The sequence below is a fragment of the Macaca mulatta genome, chromosome 14, assembly GCF_049350105.2.
Source record: "Macaca mulatta isolate MMU2019108-1 chromosome 14, T2T-MMU8v2.0, whole genome shotgun sequence".
Classification (NCBI taxonomy): Eukaryota; Metazoa; Chordata; class Mammalia; order Primates; family Cercopithecidae; genus Macaca; species Macaca mulatta.
The window spans coordinates 103,384,040-103,401,163 of NC_133419.1; the positions used below are offsets into that span (position 1 = coordinate 103,384,040).

The 17,124-nt window shown below is 39.0% G+C and overlaps 1 protein-coding gene across 1 annotated transcript; it reads right to left on the reverse strand.

The window, feature by feature from the left end:
- Positions 1–6,430: 6,430 nt before the first annotated feature.
- On the reverse strand, positions 6,431–16,892 carry MMP7 (matrix metallopeptidase 7). The gene is made up of 6 exons (XM_001097508.4): positions 16,672–16,892; positions 13,839–14,065; positions 13,605–13,753; positions 10,880–11,008; positions 9,162–9,323; positions 6,431–6,719 (listed from the first exon to the last, which is right to left on the reverse strand). Exons 1-6 carry the CDS (start codon positions 16,786–16,788, stop codon positions 6,691–6,693), a joined length of 813 nt encoding a protein of 270 aa, XP_001097508.2. The 5' UTR covers positions 16,789–16,892; the 3' UTR covers positions 6,431–6,690.
- Between the last annotated feature and the right edge of the window lie 232 nt (positions 16,893–17,124).

Consider the following 17,124-nt stretch of genomic DNA (forward strand, 5'->3'; position numbering starts at 1 on the left):
TTTGTTGGAGTCCTTTTTTTTAAAAAAAAATCTTGGGGCATGGTTAAATCTCTTTATTCTTAATGTTCTAACATTTTAACATGATGTTGGCTCTTTCATTTGAAGACTTGTTTTTCTCCAAACCATTCCCCCTTCTCAAGACTGGAAAATGTCCAATTATTTCTTTGATAATTTTCTTTTCTTTATTTTGTCTATTCTTCATTTCTGGAAATCTTATTGGCTGTTGTAGCAGACAAGGTTCAATGAGAGGAGCAGAATCACTAAGAATGATGTAAAATAAGGGACTTATTATAGGAATTTATCCTCATACCATTGTGGGAGCTGGTAAAATGATCTTGATTTGGCTGTTTCTTCTGCATCTGGTGCTGAGCTTGAAGTTACAGGACAGGTGTTAGGGGTTAAAAGATAGAAGTAAAGTGGGGAGAGCAGGACACCTGGGACTTGTGAAGTGAGTAAGAAGCTGGAACCTCTCTCCTTCTATCACAGGTACTTGTGATGGCTTCTCCCTGTTGCTAAGTCTCCAACCTTGCTTCCGTGGGTGCCCCGTGGTAGATACTAGTATTATTGTATGGAGTAACACTCAGACCTAGCTCAGGAGTTGGAGAAGTTGAAGGAAGAGAGAATGTGGGAGCTGGAGCCCTGGGCCTGCAGTGTTTTGTGCTCACAATGTGAATGGGCAGAACCATGAAACTGTGCATGAGCTGCACAGCACCAGACTCGTATCAACCTTGGTAGAGCAAGTATTACTTTACTTTCATGGTCCAAATTCCATGTAGATTTTTCTTGTGGCCAGCCCTAACAAGAAACAGAGAGATAGGAATTCTGGAAAATAAAGTTTAGCTTAGTCAAGTTGACGTATTTCAAAGCCAACAGAGTTGGGCGTTGGACCTCCTGAATTGATCTTTTCTTCTTTTTTCTGTGCTATTTTCTATTTTTTTGTCTTTCAGCTCTTCATTCTGAGTGGCTTTCCTTATCTTCCAACTTTTTAATATTATACTTCTTTCTTGACAATCATAAATTCAATTTTGAAGAGTTTCAGCTTATTCTCTGATACTTTTTAATGCAATCTTGGTATTACTGTTTGTTGTTGTTGTTGTTGTTTGTTTTGTTTTTGAGATAGAGTCTCACTCTGTCTCCCAGGCTGGAGTGCAGTGACATGATCTCAGCTCACTGCAACCTCCGCCTCCCGGGTCCAAGTGATTCTCTTGCCTCAGCCTCCCGAGTAGCTGGGACTACAGGCGTCTGCCACCACACCCGGCTAATTTTTGTATTTTTAGTAGAGATGGGGTTTCACCATGTTGGCCAGGCTGGTCTTGAACTCCTGACTTCAAGCCATCCGCCCACCTTGGCCTCCCAAAGTGCTGAGATTGTAGGCGTGAGCCACTGCACCTGGCTGGTTACTGTTTTTCATGTATGTAATGTCGTCCCAAATTTCTGTGAGAATGTCCTATTTTTTTTTTTTTTCTCATACCTCTTCTATTCTGTAAATTATTTCTGTTTTTTCTGGGATGACTTTTTTTGGTATCACCTTTTTTTTCAACAAGCTATTATTTTGTTCCCCATTTCATTTTAATAAGAGGTGTGGAGACTAAAGCAATTCCATCTTGGATGTTAATCCACCATGTTAATTTCTCATTAATCCCAGTTCTGGGAAGGCCTCCAAGATTTCCAGCTTATTTATTATTCCTTGTGTAAGAGTAGGTACTTAACCATAAATTTCCAGTCAAAACAACCTTGATGTTACTGTGCTACAATTTTCCTACCTATCCCTTCTGAAGTATGTATACCCTTTCCCTATGGCACGTGACTACTGGTTCTGCGGGTAATGGTGCAGGAAGCTACCCTCTCATCTTATGGCTGCCCAAGATAAGGCTTCTGTTCGTAAGTCACTGTTGAATGTTTCTTTCTGAGAAACTGGATTTGTCAGTCTCTTTCTTCAGCCCCACAAGTTCCTCAGCCTTCGTGGGTAGATTTGCCTACACCTGTCTACCACAGAACAATGCAATAAGAAAGCTGACTAGGGGCTTGGTGTCCATGGATGTTCTTGTTCACTGGTACATTTAAGTTAGGATGAGCAGATGGATGGGGGCTTCCCTATTCCCAGCCTCAAAGCCAAAATATGGATATTTTGTTCAGAGGCACAGAGCCCAATTTAAATGTCCTGTTCTCTCTCAAATTTTTTAAAAAAACTTATTTAGCAAAGAACCCTTTGCTGTTTTGCCTGGACGTGAACATCTGGCTCTCTGCCTTTTTTTGTTAAAGGGATGAAATGAAGTTAATTGTCTTATACGCATGTACACATACACAGTTAATCCCCTGATATCATTTTTCACCCTGCCTTCATTAAACCTTCTAACTGAGATTTCAAAGCCTCTCAGGAGTTAGACAATTGAACTCCCATTTTCACTGTAGGCCTCTTTGTACATCCTAGGCTGAGGCTGATATGTTTTGTGTATCAGCTGTATTAGATCTTACAGAAATTGATTGAAATCCCTTGTCCATTGCAGACCTCCTCCTGTTCTGTTTTATTCCTTCACTACTGCTTAAATGGAATCTTTGAAAGGAGGGAAGACAAATTCATCTAAGACCTTTTTCTTAAACTGGAGTTTATTGACTTTAAAACCAGAAAAATAACAAGTAATTTATAAAATACACCCAAGTCTTATGGACTTCTATCAATACATAGTACCCTGGCTTTAGAATACAGATTTTTTTTTTTTTTTTTTTTTTTTGAGACGGGGTGTCACTCTATCACCTAGGCTGGAGTGCGGTGGCATGATCTCAGCTCACTGCAACCTCTGCCTCCTGGGCTCAAGTGATCCTCATGCCTTAGTCTCCCAAGTAGCTGAGATTACAGGTGCCTGCCATCACACCTGGCTAATTTTTGTATTTTTAGTAGAGAGGGGGTTTTGCTATGTTGGCCAGGCTGGTCTTGAACTCCTGATCTCAAATGATCTGCCTGCCTCGGCCTCCCAAAGTGTTGTGATTACAGGCATGAGCTACGTGCCCAACCAGAATTCAGGTGTTTATTTCTTTTTTTTTTTTTTTTTTTTTGAGACGGAGTCTCGCTCTGCCGCCCAGGCTGGAGTGCAGTGGCCGGATCTCAGCTCACTGCAAGCTCCGCCTCCCGGGTTTACGCCCTTCTCCGGCCTCAGCCTCCCGAGTAGCTGGGACTACAGGCACCCGCCACCACGCCCGGCTAGTTTTTTGTATTTTTAGTAGAGACGGGGTTTCACTGTGTTAGCCAGGATGGTCTCGATCTCCTGACCTCGTGATCCGCCCGTCTCGGCCTCCCAAAGTGCTGGGATTACAGGCTTGAGCCACCGCGCCCGGCCTAGGTGTTTATTTCTTAAAATATGACAATCTTTTCCTCAAATAAGTGTCAAAAACAGGCAATGTCACCTTAATCTCTTACTGGTTTTTCTTTCTCATGGGATGGTACAGAATTAGAGTATGATGGTGTCCTGGGTGAAAATGGTAGAAGGGTTGCTAAGTATAATACAATGAAATAGTTTATTCTCTTTAGCTCAGTGGTTCTCAACTGGGGACTATTTTTCCTCTTGGAGGATATTTGGTACGGTCTGAAGACTTTTTTGGTTGAGAGAACTGAGGATATTCTACTGGCATCAGTGCATAGAGGCCAGGGGTAACTGCAAGCATTCTTTTTTTTTTCTCTTTTGAGACAGGGTCTTGCTCTGTTGCCCAGCCTGGAGTGCAGTGGTACAGTCATACCTCACTGCAGCCTTGACCTCCTGGACTCAAGCAATCCTGCCACCTCAGCCTTCCAAGTAGCTGGGACCACAGGTACGTACAACCATGCCTGGCTAATTGTGAAATTTTTTGTAGAGATGGGGTTTTTCTATGTTGCCCAGGCTGGTCTTTAATATCTGGGCTCACACAATTTGCTCGCCTTAGCCTCCCACTGTGCTGGGATTATAGGCATGAGCCACTGTGCCTGGCCTAATATTCTTAATACATAGGACACAACAAAGAATTATGTAGTCAAAAATGCCAATAGTGCTGAGGTTAAGGACTTTTTCTCTTGTGCAACAGTGTGAATACACTTAACATTACTGAACTGTACACTTAATGGTTGAGATGGTAAATTTTATGTTAAATGTATTTTACCACAATTTAAAAAAATGGGTCCTTATTTGCTAGGAAAAATTTCTGTTTACCAGTTAGTTTTATGCTATTTGATCAGAAAAAGAACATTTTATTTACTTCTCTGCTCTGTTAGAGCTTACTTCATTGTTAAGATTGAAGTATGTGGTAAAATACAGAACGGAGCCCGTATGTGCATATACCCTAGGAAAGACAACTAAGCTACTGTGCCAGGGATTGCAAACCACAGACATGAACTAACTATGGATAACTTAAGCAATAGACAAAATGTATTGGAAGGCAGTGCAGTCAGTTACAAATCTGGAAGAGAAGCCCTACACCTAAGCTATGAGAAGGACAGGGCCCAGGGCAACCTCGGGCAATCTGTCTGGGTGCAGGATTCAATAGGCAGTGTCTCCAGAGCCCCATGGCCAGTTTGAATCCACCTATAATCCCTCCAGTGTTTTTGGGAGACGGTGTCTGATAGGCCAAGCTTGGGTCCTGTACTCTTCTCTCAGCCCAGGCAGCTTGTAGCAACCTATGTGACATCTCATGAAGATTGTACACAAAGGGAAAAGGTAGTTTCTTGTCTCCAAAAGTAGGGTGATGCGCAGGTTAAAACAATAGACATCCACTTTAGCTGCAAGATAGATACTGCCTCCTGCTGTCCAAAATCAAAATACAAAGAGTTAAACAAACAACAAAATGTTTAATCACCACTTTTGCTTACTGTGAACCTTAGGGAAATCATTTAATCTCTGTTTTGTCTTCTACAAAAGGAAGAACTTGAATTTAATGGCATAACTTCCTTTTCATTCCAGCATCGTGTGTGTGTGTGTGTGTGTGTGTGTGTGTGTGTATATATATGTGTGTGTGTGTGTGTGTGTGTATATATATGTGTGTATATATATATTTCCTTATGTTTTAAAAGGGTCTTTGAACTCTTGTTCACATACACTTTATATTTTGCCTGGATTGTGGATTCTCCTCTCATTTGAACTATTCTAGGAATGGCTTCCTAAGGCTGCTGGATAGTTCTGAATTTTGGGATACTGATCTGCTTTTAGGGTATGTGTGGGAGGGATAATTTTTATCGGTAAGAAAGTAAATTTCAATTGTTCATCTCCCTATAGAGAAAGACATGCTTGGGTATTGGGAGTGTGCAGGAGGAGGAAGAAAGAGAAGGCTGAAATGGCAAAGCCCTTGCCAGCTCCGTGTTCTGCTAATTAAGGTTAAACCCTGCACAGAGAGTGCTTCACCCAGAGAAACACAGTGGGTTTCTGTGTGTGGAAAGGGAGGACCTGAGCTGAAGGACATCAGGAAAATGAGTTTCTGGGGAAGTGAGAAGGAGTGGGGTTTAAAGACAAGAGATGTTGGGAGAGAGGTGATAGGAGGCTGCAGCCTGCAGAAGTAGGTGGCCAGTGAGAAATTCCTGATCTGGGATAAGTAAAGGATTTGGGCTGGGTGCGGTGGCTCACACCTGCAATCCTAGCACTGGGAGACTCAGACCAGTGGATCACTGGAGGTCAGGAGTTCAAGACCAGTCTGGCCAATATGGTGAAACCCCATCTCTACTCAAAATACAAAAATTAGGCAGGGATGGTGGCATGTGCCTATAATCCCAGCTACTTGGGAGGCTGAAGCAGGAGAATCGCTTGAACCCAGGAGGTGGAGGTTGCAGTGAGCCGAGATCGCATGCCACTGCAAGCCAACCTGGGCAACAGAATGAGACTCTGCCTCCGCCCCCCCCCAAAAAAAAAGATTTGAAGGATGGGAATAACATCCAATTTTAGTTTTGTTCAATTTTATGAAAATTCCACTATTTATGCAAATCTCCAGCAACATCTACCTTTTCATTGAAGCCTGTAGCACTGGTTTGTAGAAAGTTAAAGAGAATAGGGTGAGACCAATATCTTGGTTGGCATGGGGAAAAGGGAAGGGAACCTGGAGAGTGGCTGCAGTAGGAGAGGTTGCATGAAAATCAGGAGGTGATGGGGAGGTAGGAACTTGGAGCTGGAAGTGATGGTGAGGTGGTAAGTTGTAAGTTGTTGAAAATTCTCAGACATTTGTGGGAAGAATTGGATTTTCCAGAGGACTCAGAGTGAGAGCACGGGCCACAAAGGTAAGGGGAAATTAGTGTAACTTTAGGCACACTAGTGAACGATAAAGAGGTGGAGCTCCTACTTTCCCTCTTGGGTGGAAGGGTGAGGTGCAGCAGAAGACCCCAAAATAGTGTGGTGGGATTCTTTCTTTGTCCTAGTCTTTCTTTTCATTGTATAGTATGTCTTCACTTGCCATAGAAAGAGTGCTCCCAAATATAAATAAATTTACCACGGAATAAACATTTTATTTATTTGTGTACATAACATTTATTGACATCTACCCACTGCTAGTATAGATGAGTAAGACACAGTCACGCCATAAATGAGTTTATCCTTAAAAGGAGTGAAAGACATTCAAAAACCAACTGCAATAAAAAAGGGTGACATAATTGCTAAACAGAGTGGAAGAACAGTGCTTATCAATTCTGATTGTGCAACAATGATATAAAATCCAATGAATGAATGGATGTTCTCCTTGAAGTTTCTATTTCTTTCTTGAATTACTTCTCTTTCCTATTGAGAGAAAAAAAAAGAGAACATTCTGATGTGTAGAAAATGCATAAAAACCATCCTAAGATTATACAGACAAAGGAAATGTCACAGAAAGTATAATCTATTATTCACTCAGCCCAGTTCTGTGTGCCTGGGACAAAGATTCTGAAGAACAACCTCCAGAGGCTAAGAAGGCAGGATTGACTGGAGTGTGGGCCCAGGGCTCAGGTACCTTTGTATCTTGTCTCTACCAGTTTACTAGCTGTGTGACCTTAGGTAGTTTACTACTTAACCTCTCTTAGCATCGGATTACAAATCTGTAAAATGTGGATAATAATGTCTCATTGAATTCTTGAATTAAATGAGTCAATCCATGTGAAGTCTTGGAATACTGCAAGTACTCAATGCATGTTAGCTATTATTTATTTATTTTTTGAGATGGAGTCTCACTCTGTTGCCCAGGCTGGAGTGCAGTGGTGTGATCTTGACTCACTGCAACCTCTGCCTCCTGGGTTCCAGCAATTCTCATGCCTCAGCCTTCCGAGTTGCTGGGACTACAGAAACACACCTTCATGCCTGGCTAATTTTTGTATTTTTAGTAGAGATGGGGTTTTGCCATGTTGCCCAGGTCTCAAACTCGTGGCCTCAAGCGATCCCCACCCGCCTCAGCCTCCCAAAGTGCTGGGTAAAGGCGTGAGCCACCGTGCCCAGTCAGCTATTATTTTTATCATTCTGAGTATAGCATTAGGAATCTTGTATCTTAATCACTTTCTTTGGAATCTATGTGTTCTGCTCATATTCTGTTTTAGATTAACTCCCTACATTTACAGCCTACATAATTAAATTCTATTTCCATTTGTCCAGAAGTTACTTCTTTCCACCTCTGACCAGGGGTGCCCTTTTGTCTAATACTTAAGGTTTTAATGCACTAGTCTCTTTTCTTCCTATTAAATTTAATCAGTATGCCTCGGATCTTCTTTATTCTCTTTGTATTTTTCTTAGGGTTCTAAAATATTTACAGACTGCTGTAGAATATTCCATGAGTTTCACAGTTTTCTGTAAGGGGAGGGTAGTATTTTCAGTTTTCTTGGTGATAGCTTTACCAACAATAGTCAGCATTTTGTGAATCGTTTGGACAGCAGTGGTTCGTTAAGTCAGATCTTTTGGGAATAGTTACATAGCATTTTCCAAAGTGCGTTCTCTGAAGTACTATTTTATGGGACTCATTAAGACCCGTAAAAAGGATTATAATTTAGGAAACACTCGGTTAAACGTTTGTTCAATAGTCTATACTCTCCAATATTCTATGTACCTGAAATATAGTAGGTAGTGTTTCTTGAACTTATTTCTCCATAGTCGCCTTATCTGGAAATCACCCTGTAGGACTAGTGTTCTGAGAATACATTTTGGTACATGCTAATTTATAGTAAATGCTAGGTTGAACTGATATCTTAAATCCAGTGTCTTACTGGAATATTTCTCCCTTGAGGACAATCCTCTATTATGTGGAAGCACTTTCATTGCTCATGTGATCATTCGAAGAGTCTTATATGATCTTTTTGCAGTGTATTCTCTTCATCCTGATCTTTTTTACGGCTAGGTTTAGTTATATCTGCTGATTTAAATATGCCATTCTGTATTCTTTTATCCTTACTAGGATAAAAAGCTTACTGGGCAGTGATAGGCAGGGATATGTAGTAGAAAGAGTATGAAGTCACATAGCCCTCATTTGGAATCAAGGCTCAAGCACTTGGCAGTCACATGACCTTGGACAGTCCACTTAGCCTCTGTGAACCTTACTTTCGTTACCTTTATCCAGAGACAGAGGTTTTTATTCTTGTCCTTTGATTTCTTTCTCAAATTCTACTTTTGGCTGACTCAATTCAGTAAATCCAAATCAGTTTTCTTAAAAAAACTGAATTTGGAACTTGATTAAACCAAAAAAGCATAGATTGGGACATGGGATATACATAAGTATCAAGACCAGGAATGATAAGCAGTTTCTGTCCGTGGTTAACCACTTTCTCTGCATGTATATGCAAACAGGAATAGTAGGGTCACTTTTAATTATTTAGAGTTGAATCTTTAGGAGTGGGCAGCTATGAAGAAAGGTGTTTTGTTCCTTCAATCCACCCCTACAGGGGACACTCTCCTAAATAAACTATTTAAACTGAGAGAGGAAGAGCAGTGGGTGGCAGCTTGAAGAAAATCTTGACAATATCATTTGCATAATTTTACCATATTGTACTATGTTACTGAAACTCACAATCAACATCTGCAAGGTATAACACAGCCTAGTTATATTTTAAGTATCTAAGGTCCCCAGTTCCTCCCCTTAATAGGCTTTTTGATATAAGTTCCAGTGTGGTTTTCCAGGTAAATACCCACTTCCTCGCCTTTCTTTTCCTACCCCACTCTAAAAAGAAAATGTGAAATCCTCTTATTTGAAATAATAAATATTACCATATAGTTTCTGAATGCCTTTAATATCATCCTGGGAAAGTTTAAAATTTTGGGGATCTCCGTTTCCATAGGTCGGATACATCACTGCATTGGGATCAGAAGAATGTCCCATACCCAAAGAATGGCCAAGTTCATGCGTTGCAGCATACAGGAAGTTAATTCCTACAACCGAAGAAGTGAGAAACTTATGATAAAAATAGCTGCATATATTATTGTAATATTACATATAATATATGATATCATAATTTAAATAACTAAAGAAAAATACCCAATTTTTAGCCCTCGGTAGCTTACTTATTTGTTTCTAGGCTTTCAAAAGTGGAGAGAGGTTAGAAGGATAATCAGAATAGGAGTACTTTAATCTCATCACTACTTCTGCTTCTTAAAAATGTGTAATGTTTTTTATTTGCTTCTTTCATTCAGGCAGCAATACTCTGCAGTGGAAAGCAAAGGCTTTAAAAGCACTAAGACCTAGGTTTGAAATGTAGCTCCACTGCTTACTAGCTGGACAACTCTGGACAGATTAATTGATGTTGCCGAGTCTCCGTTTCTCACCTGTTAAACAGAGACAGTAATTCCTGCCCTATAGATTTGTCATGATAACTAGAGTTTCACAATATTTGGGAAGTCACAGCCATTCAATAAATGTTAGTGACTTTGGATATCAGAGGAGAGAAAGTTGGCTTTGAGAAAGTGAAGATTGAAAGGCAGGATCTCCAGGCAATGCTGAGTTTTGTCTTTCATTTTGATTCATTAACTTATATTACATATATCCTTTGCTCTCCTTCAGACTCATTGAAAGGCTTTGCAAGTATGTGGAAGATGTGAGCCTGTGAGTTTGAGGAGTGGCCAGAGCTCTGGTGATGTAGCATTGAATTGAAGGAAACTGCCTTTAACCTACCTTAAGTGGGAAGAAAAAAGAATGAAAAGAATATGCTAGATGTGAATGGGAGGCAGCATCACAATTTTACATAGATTTTCAAAGCAAGGCAGCAAGCTATGGTGAATTCCCTTTGCCAAACACAAATACAAATTTCCCTTTTAGGGCCAGTTGGTAGCCTTTTTTTTTTTTTTGTATTTTTTGTTTTTAAATTGTCTCTAGTTGGGATTTTTATGCCAGAGTCTTCTCCATTACTTCTCTGATGTGCCTATAATATCCTACCATGTAAAATGATAAATATGATAGACTAAGTCATGGATTGGTTCTTTTTGGAAAATAGTGAATAATTCCAGAATTGTGTATACTTCTTAAATATCGTAGTTTCTACTTCTCTTTCTTTTCCATTTGGAGCATGTATTTTTTGGAAATATGAAGAAAGAGCTATAATTTATTGAATTATTAATATATTCCAGGCACTATATAGGCATTATCCCATTTAATTTAAAGAATCCTTGATGTGGGAACTATTTATATTCCCATTCCACAGAGGAGGAGACTGAGGCTCAGAGAAATTCAATAACTTGCCCAATGACACAGAGTAATTGGTAGATGTACAGCAAATTGGACCAGTGCTGCTTGACTCCATAGCCTGAGTGTCCATCTTCTGTATGTGTAGCATTATGAGTATATTACATGAAATAATGCATTTCAGGCATATAGTACAGTGTTTGGCACTTAGCAAGGGCTCAATACTTATAAATTAAAATAATTATTTAACTTAGTGTAAGTCCAGGATTTTAAAAAGGATGTGGAGTAGAAGAGACATGAGATGCTATACCTAGACTGCTACCATCCGTCCAGCGTTCATCCTCATCGAAGTGAGCATCTCCTCCAAGACCTGGCCCAGGTGCAAAGGCATGAGCCAGCGTGTTTCCTGGCCCATCAAACGGGTATGGGTCCCCATGAGCTGAAAGAAAACGGAGTGATTGTTCTTAGTGACTGATTTTTTTTCTCCAATAATTTTATTTTTCAGTTTATATGATTATTGAGGCTAGAAAAAGCAGCCCAGTCCAGGCCAGGCACGGTGGCCCACGCCTGTAATCCCAGCACTTTGGGAGGCTGAGCTGGGTGGATCACCTGAGGTCAGGAGTTTGAGACCAGTCTGGCCAGCATGGTGAAACCCCATCTCTACTAAAAATACAAAAATTAACTGGGCGTGGTGGCACATGCCTGTAATCCTAGCTACTTGGAAGGCTGAGGCTGGAGAATTGCTTGAACTCAGGAGGTGGAAGTTGCAGTAAGCCGAGATCATGCCACTGTACTCCAGCCTGGGTTACAAGAGTGAAACTCCATCTCAAAAAATAAATTAAAAAAAAAAAAAAAAAAGCAGCCCAGTCCAAGTAGCTGGCATTGTTACACGCTGTCAGTTGCATTCACAGGGTAGTTGGGGTGCTTTCTTGGCCCAGACACTTTTTCCTTTCACAGAATCATTGCTCATCACTGATAATCACCATATATTGAAAGCTTACTGGATATAGGACTTAAAATGCAGTTATATCTAACTTAGGGTTGCATTTAAGCTTTTGTTAAATTTGACCACTTTGCTCTGTCAAAGGGTGGTGGGAGGGAGAATGAATATGAATACTGCATTTGGCAGGTAATTTGTACACCATTTCATACGTTTTTTTTTTTCTTAAAAACCTAGCTTATTCTTTGTGGGCATAGTAAATAGTCTCTTAGAGAGCCATGCTCAAGATCTCTTAAAATGGCTTTTGATAGTCCTTTAATTTGTGATGCGGAGCTGGTTATCTTCAAGGTGATATGAGGCCGGTCCAGTTTATCTAGCTCTTAAAAAACTTGTAGTGCTATGATTAGTGCTTTCCCATAGCATTTTCTTCAGTGTTTTCAATATTGTGGGTTGAAGTTCAAATTTCAGCTACAGTAGCCGGACAGTTCCACATAGAACAGACCTAAATGGGCAACATTTTTCTCTAAAGTTGCACCACGAAACACTAGCAATTAAGAACAGTTTATGTATATGTGTTATATATATATATACACACACACACACACACACACACATATATATAACCCATATACTAAAAAAAGGGTTTATATAAAAATATATATATATTTGCATATATGTATATATTTTTATATATACATATATATTTGTATATATACTATATATGTATTATATATATACTATATATGTATTATATATATACAATATATATGTATTTTTTATATACATATATATTTTTTTGAGACATAGTCTTGCTCTGTTGCCCAGGCTGGAATACAGTGGTGTGATCTTGGCTCACTGCAACCTCTGTCTCCTGGGTTCAAGCGATTCTCATGCTTCAGCCTCCCAAATAGCTGGAATTACAGGCATGCGCCACCATGCTCAGCTAATTTTTGTTTTAGTAGAGATGAGGTTTCACCATATTGGCCAGGCTGGTCTTAAACTCCTGACCACAGATGATCCACCTGCCTCGGTCTCCCGAAGTGTTGAGATTACAGGCATGAGCCACCACGCCCTGGTGGGTTATATATTTTTAAGTTCTTTAATATGAAAGTTTCCATTTCCTACTTCCTTGCCACATGAAAGGCATTAGCAACAGGTTATATACCACTTCTCAGGGGCCTCTTGAGGCCTTTGGAAGCTACAGCTCTTTCTGTTGATTTAATATTGATGTTAGCTCGATACATTGTAAACATATAGTCATGTGCTACATAATGATCTTTCAGTCAACAGACCACATATACAATGGTCCTGTAAGACTATAATGGAGCTGAAAAATTCCTATAGCCTAGTGATATAATAGCTGTGATAATGTCATAGCTCAGTGCATTACCTTTTCAATGTTTGAATATGTTTAGACACACAAATACTTGCCATTGTGTTATAGTTGCCTACCGTATTCAGTATAGTAACATGCTGTATAGATTTACAGCCAAGGAGCAATAGGCTATACTATATAGCCTAGTTGGATAGTAGGCTGTATCACCTGGGTTTGTGTAAGTGTAGTCTGTGATGTTAGCACAATGACAAGATTGCCAAAGGTCTCATTTCTCAGAATGTATTCCTATTGTTAAGCAGTTCTTGACTGTACATACAAATAATAATTCACATTACAAAACAGAGATTGGCAAACTCTTTCTGTAAAGGATCAGATAACAAGTGTTTAAGCTTTGTCATCTCTGTCACAGTTACAGCCTGACCCCAAACAGTCATAGATAATAGGGAAATGAAGGATCCTGACTGTGTTCCAGTAAAACTTTGTTTACAAAAACAGAAGGTGGGCTGGATTTGGCTCAGTGGGTCCTAGTTTGCTGACTGCTCCTGTAAAGACTGGCTCTATATTACCAGATTATAAACATTATAACAATATTACTAAATCTATCTATCTATCTATCTATCTATCTATCTATCTATCTATCTATCTATCTACCAATCAAATCTCATTAAAGGATTTTAATCCTCATAAGAAAAGAGCACTGATATAAACCATGAACAAACAAAACAGGACACAGGATTAGCCTACAGGAATCTTTCTTACCTCCTCGTGCAAAGCCAATCATGATGTCAGCAGTTCCCCATACAACTTTCCTGAAATGCAGGGGGATCTCTTTGCCCCACATGTTTAAAGCCTTTGACACTAATCGATCCACTGTAAAATGCGGTAAGTCTCGAGTATATGATACAATCCTAGTAGCAAACAAGAAAACAATGTTTGACCTCTTAGGAAACAGGCTTCATTGTTTTTGCCAAAATGAGCCAGAGCAAAACTAACCTGTAGGTAACTACTTTGGAAGTCCATTTTGGGCTATTTGGAAATAGTGAGTATTCTGCAACATCTGGCACTCCACATCTGGGCTTCTGCATTATTTCTATGATGCGGGAGTTTAACATTCCAGTTATAGGCAGGCCAAAGAATTTTTCCATCTCCTTGAGTTTGGCTTCTAAACTGTTGGCATTTTTTGTTTCTGAGTCATAGAGATAAAATCTCTTGAGATAGTCCTATTGAAAAGAGAGTAATTAATCTATAGTTCTTTTTTATTATCTTCTTTTATCTTAGAAGCTTATACATCTCTTGCCTTTGGTTCCTGTGGATTCAAATAATGATTTGAAGACAGAATAATTACATAGTCACTGAGTAAAATAAGTGTGCATTAGTGAGGAGAAAATTTAATATTGCTAATGAAGCACTGGCATGCCATTTCATGAGCAAAAGAAAAGAATCCCTCAGTTTTTAAAAAATCCCTTTAAATGTTTGGGGCAGAAATACACTATACACTTTATAAAGCCTGGATGTGTGTAAGAGCAATCAGGAAGCATGTACCAGTCTGTCCTCAGGGGTACAACTGGGACCTTCTCTCTGTGTTATCATAGACCCTGTGGGGGAGAGCTGAGGTCAACCAGCCCTCTCTAAGGTCCAGCTGAGATGTAGTTCCAGCCAAAAGTTAAAGGGTCTTAAAATTTTAGCTCTGGGAAAAGATATTAGCAAATTATTAAGTAGTTCAATTTAATAATCCAGCGAAGGAACCAAAGCTTATAACAACTAAATGATTTATGTGCCCAGGTTCACACCTTAAATTAGTAGCAGAACTGGACTTGACTTTCCTGACTCCTAGGCCCTCTTTTCCCTCTTTCTGCTCATTCCATTCCCAGCCCCTCTTTCTGCTGGTAAATCTCTAGTCAAACCCACTTTGGGAGATTGTAGTATACAGTAGGTCTCCCAGGTTTATTCCACACAAAGTTGGGTTCCTGGGAATTTCTCTAAAGGTTCTCAGTATCTGGATATGAGAATAGGAATCCAGCAGCACAAATACAACAACAGAAGTGAATGAACTAACAACAGCAACCTCACAGGAACATTTTTAAGCACTTACTAGTGCCAGGCACTCACATATTTATTTTATGTAAACCTCATAACCACCCTATGAAACAAGTATGGCATTGTTATCCCTATTTTATATATGAAGAAACACAGCTCAGAGAAGTTAAATAAATTGCATAAGATCACCTCGTGAGTAACTGAAGGAGCCAGTATTTGAACTTAAGTGTTTTGACTTCTATGCATTAGAAACATGTGTAGGGTTATATGATGCCTGATAGTACTGTTGTTAAAACGATTTAAACATTGACTTACTAATTTGCAGTTTATTTTGAGTAGATGGTAATGGTTACCTGTCTTAGGACAGCTCAGGAATATGTAATTTATGTAAGAAATCTTATTAATATTGTAACTTTTTTCCTGTTGCCAACAGTTGTCTCATTAAGTACAACAAATACTTATGTTCATCCATGACAATTGATAACTGATCCTTTACTTAAAAACAAATAACCCATTTAATCCCTTCTAGAGCTACAGACTTTACCAAGACACCCTCTGGATGTGAGATTTGATAAATCTTTGTTGAGATGACTTTTCCTATTTTTTGTTAAACCTAGCTAACATCCCTCCGAGTAAAGAAACTCTAAGTTTCTGCTAACCTGCACTCTAAGTAAAGAAACTAAATGCAAAGTACTCTTTCTGGAGAATTCATTAGGTGGAACCATATAAAATTGCTGTTTTGGAGATTTTAAAAGTTAAATACTAGTAACTTCATGTGGTTCAATCTAACTTGTTATAACTGGAACTTTTTAAAAGTCTAAGTTAATGCAAATTAAAAATTGACTTTTCTTATGCTTAAAGCTAAATTTACAAATAATGCTTATGAGTAATCATCCCATTAGTTGACCAAATAATAATTAGTAGACTGCTTGTATTTATTAGATGCTTATTAAGAAGCATATTGGAAAGAACATGATTTTTGAACCAGAAGCACTTGTCCTTGATTTCTATCTCTACCACTAATAAGTATACGAATCAATTTAACCTTGGTTTCCTCTTTTTATAGAACTAAGGATTAAATGTCACAATGTATATGTAGTACTTTATAATCTACAATTGTTACATACATGCTAGTCGGTTTTGTTATCACCTCATTTACTTACTAGAATACCCCGTGTGGTATAAAACACATAGTATTTTTTTTCTGCTGGACATAGGAGAAAACAAAGTCAAAAGTTAATGCCTTGTCTATCGTCATTGATTTGTTGGAGAGTTGTAACTTCTACCCATGTTTTCTGACTTCAAATATCTCCATTACAAACAGTTTTGTAAATATACAAACAGTATATTTACAAGTTGTATCTTAAGAGGCAATATTCTGTATGCTATAGAAAAAGAATCTCAAGTTATAGTAAATAAAAATAAGAACTTAATTTAAACAATGTTTCAGGTATTGTGTTAAATGCTTTACAATACCCTCATTTGGTTGATACCATGCTTATCTCCAACTTCCAAATTGGAAACCTGAAGCTTGCAGAAGTTTAATGACCTTCCTGAGTCTATCTACATAGTGAGTGGAGGGTTGGAACTCAAGCCCGATTAGAGCAGACTCTGAAACCTGCTTTTAATGGCTACTTGATGAAAACATATATTGCTTTTATAATCAGAAAAACTACCCCAAAGAAAATTCCACTGCAATGCTAACATGGGAAGGGAAATAATTGAAAAACACATTTCTTAATGTAGATGGCAAAAGAATGGAACCCCAAGTAAGTGGGCTGTGACATACCTGAGCCTGTTTCCACTGGAGCTCACTCATGCCTCCCGCCTCCCGAGGCAGCGGCAGGGCCAGGCTGCCAGGCAGCAGGCACACAGCACATAGCACGGTGAGTCGCATAGCTGCCATACAGAGACAATTGTTCTTGGACCTATGGTTGATTTGGTGTTTTCTGCTAGTGACTGCAGAAATTTATATAGCTTCTGAGCCTCGAATGTGGAAATAGGTGACTCATTTGAGTGTTTTCTTTCTTTTTAGAGCCTACAGAACTTTGAAAGTATGTGTTATTTTTCATTAACTAAAACGAGGAAGTATTACATCCTTATTGGCAGGAAGCACACAATGTATTTGTCTTTCAAAGGATTTTTTTTCTGTCTGCCGCAAAAATTGAATCCATGAGAAACCTCATTTGTTTGCCAAAGTCAAATGACTGCTCACATAGGTCTTTTCAATTTAAAAATGTAG

Coding starts and splice junctions, on each gene's coding strand:
- MMP7 (XM_001097508.4), bottom strand. CDS start 16,788: ATGGCAGCTATGCGACTCACCGTGCTATGTGCTGTGTGCCTGCTGCCT. Junction 13,754..13,838: donor TCCAAAGTAGTTACCTACAG/GTTAGTTTTGCT, acceptor GTTTGCTACTAG/GATTGTATCATATACTCGAG. Junction 9,324..10,879: donor GACGGATGGTAGCAGTCTAG/GTATAGCATCTC, acceptor CTTCGGTTGTAG/GAATTAACTTCCTGTATGCT.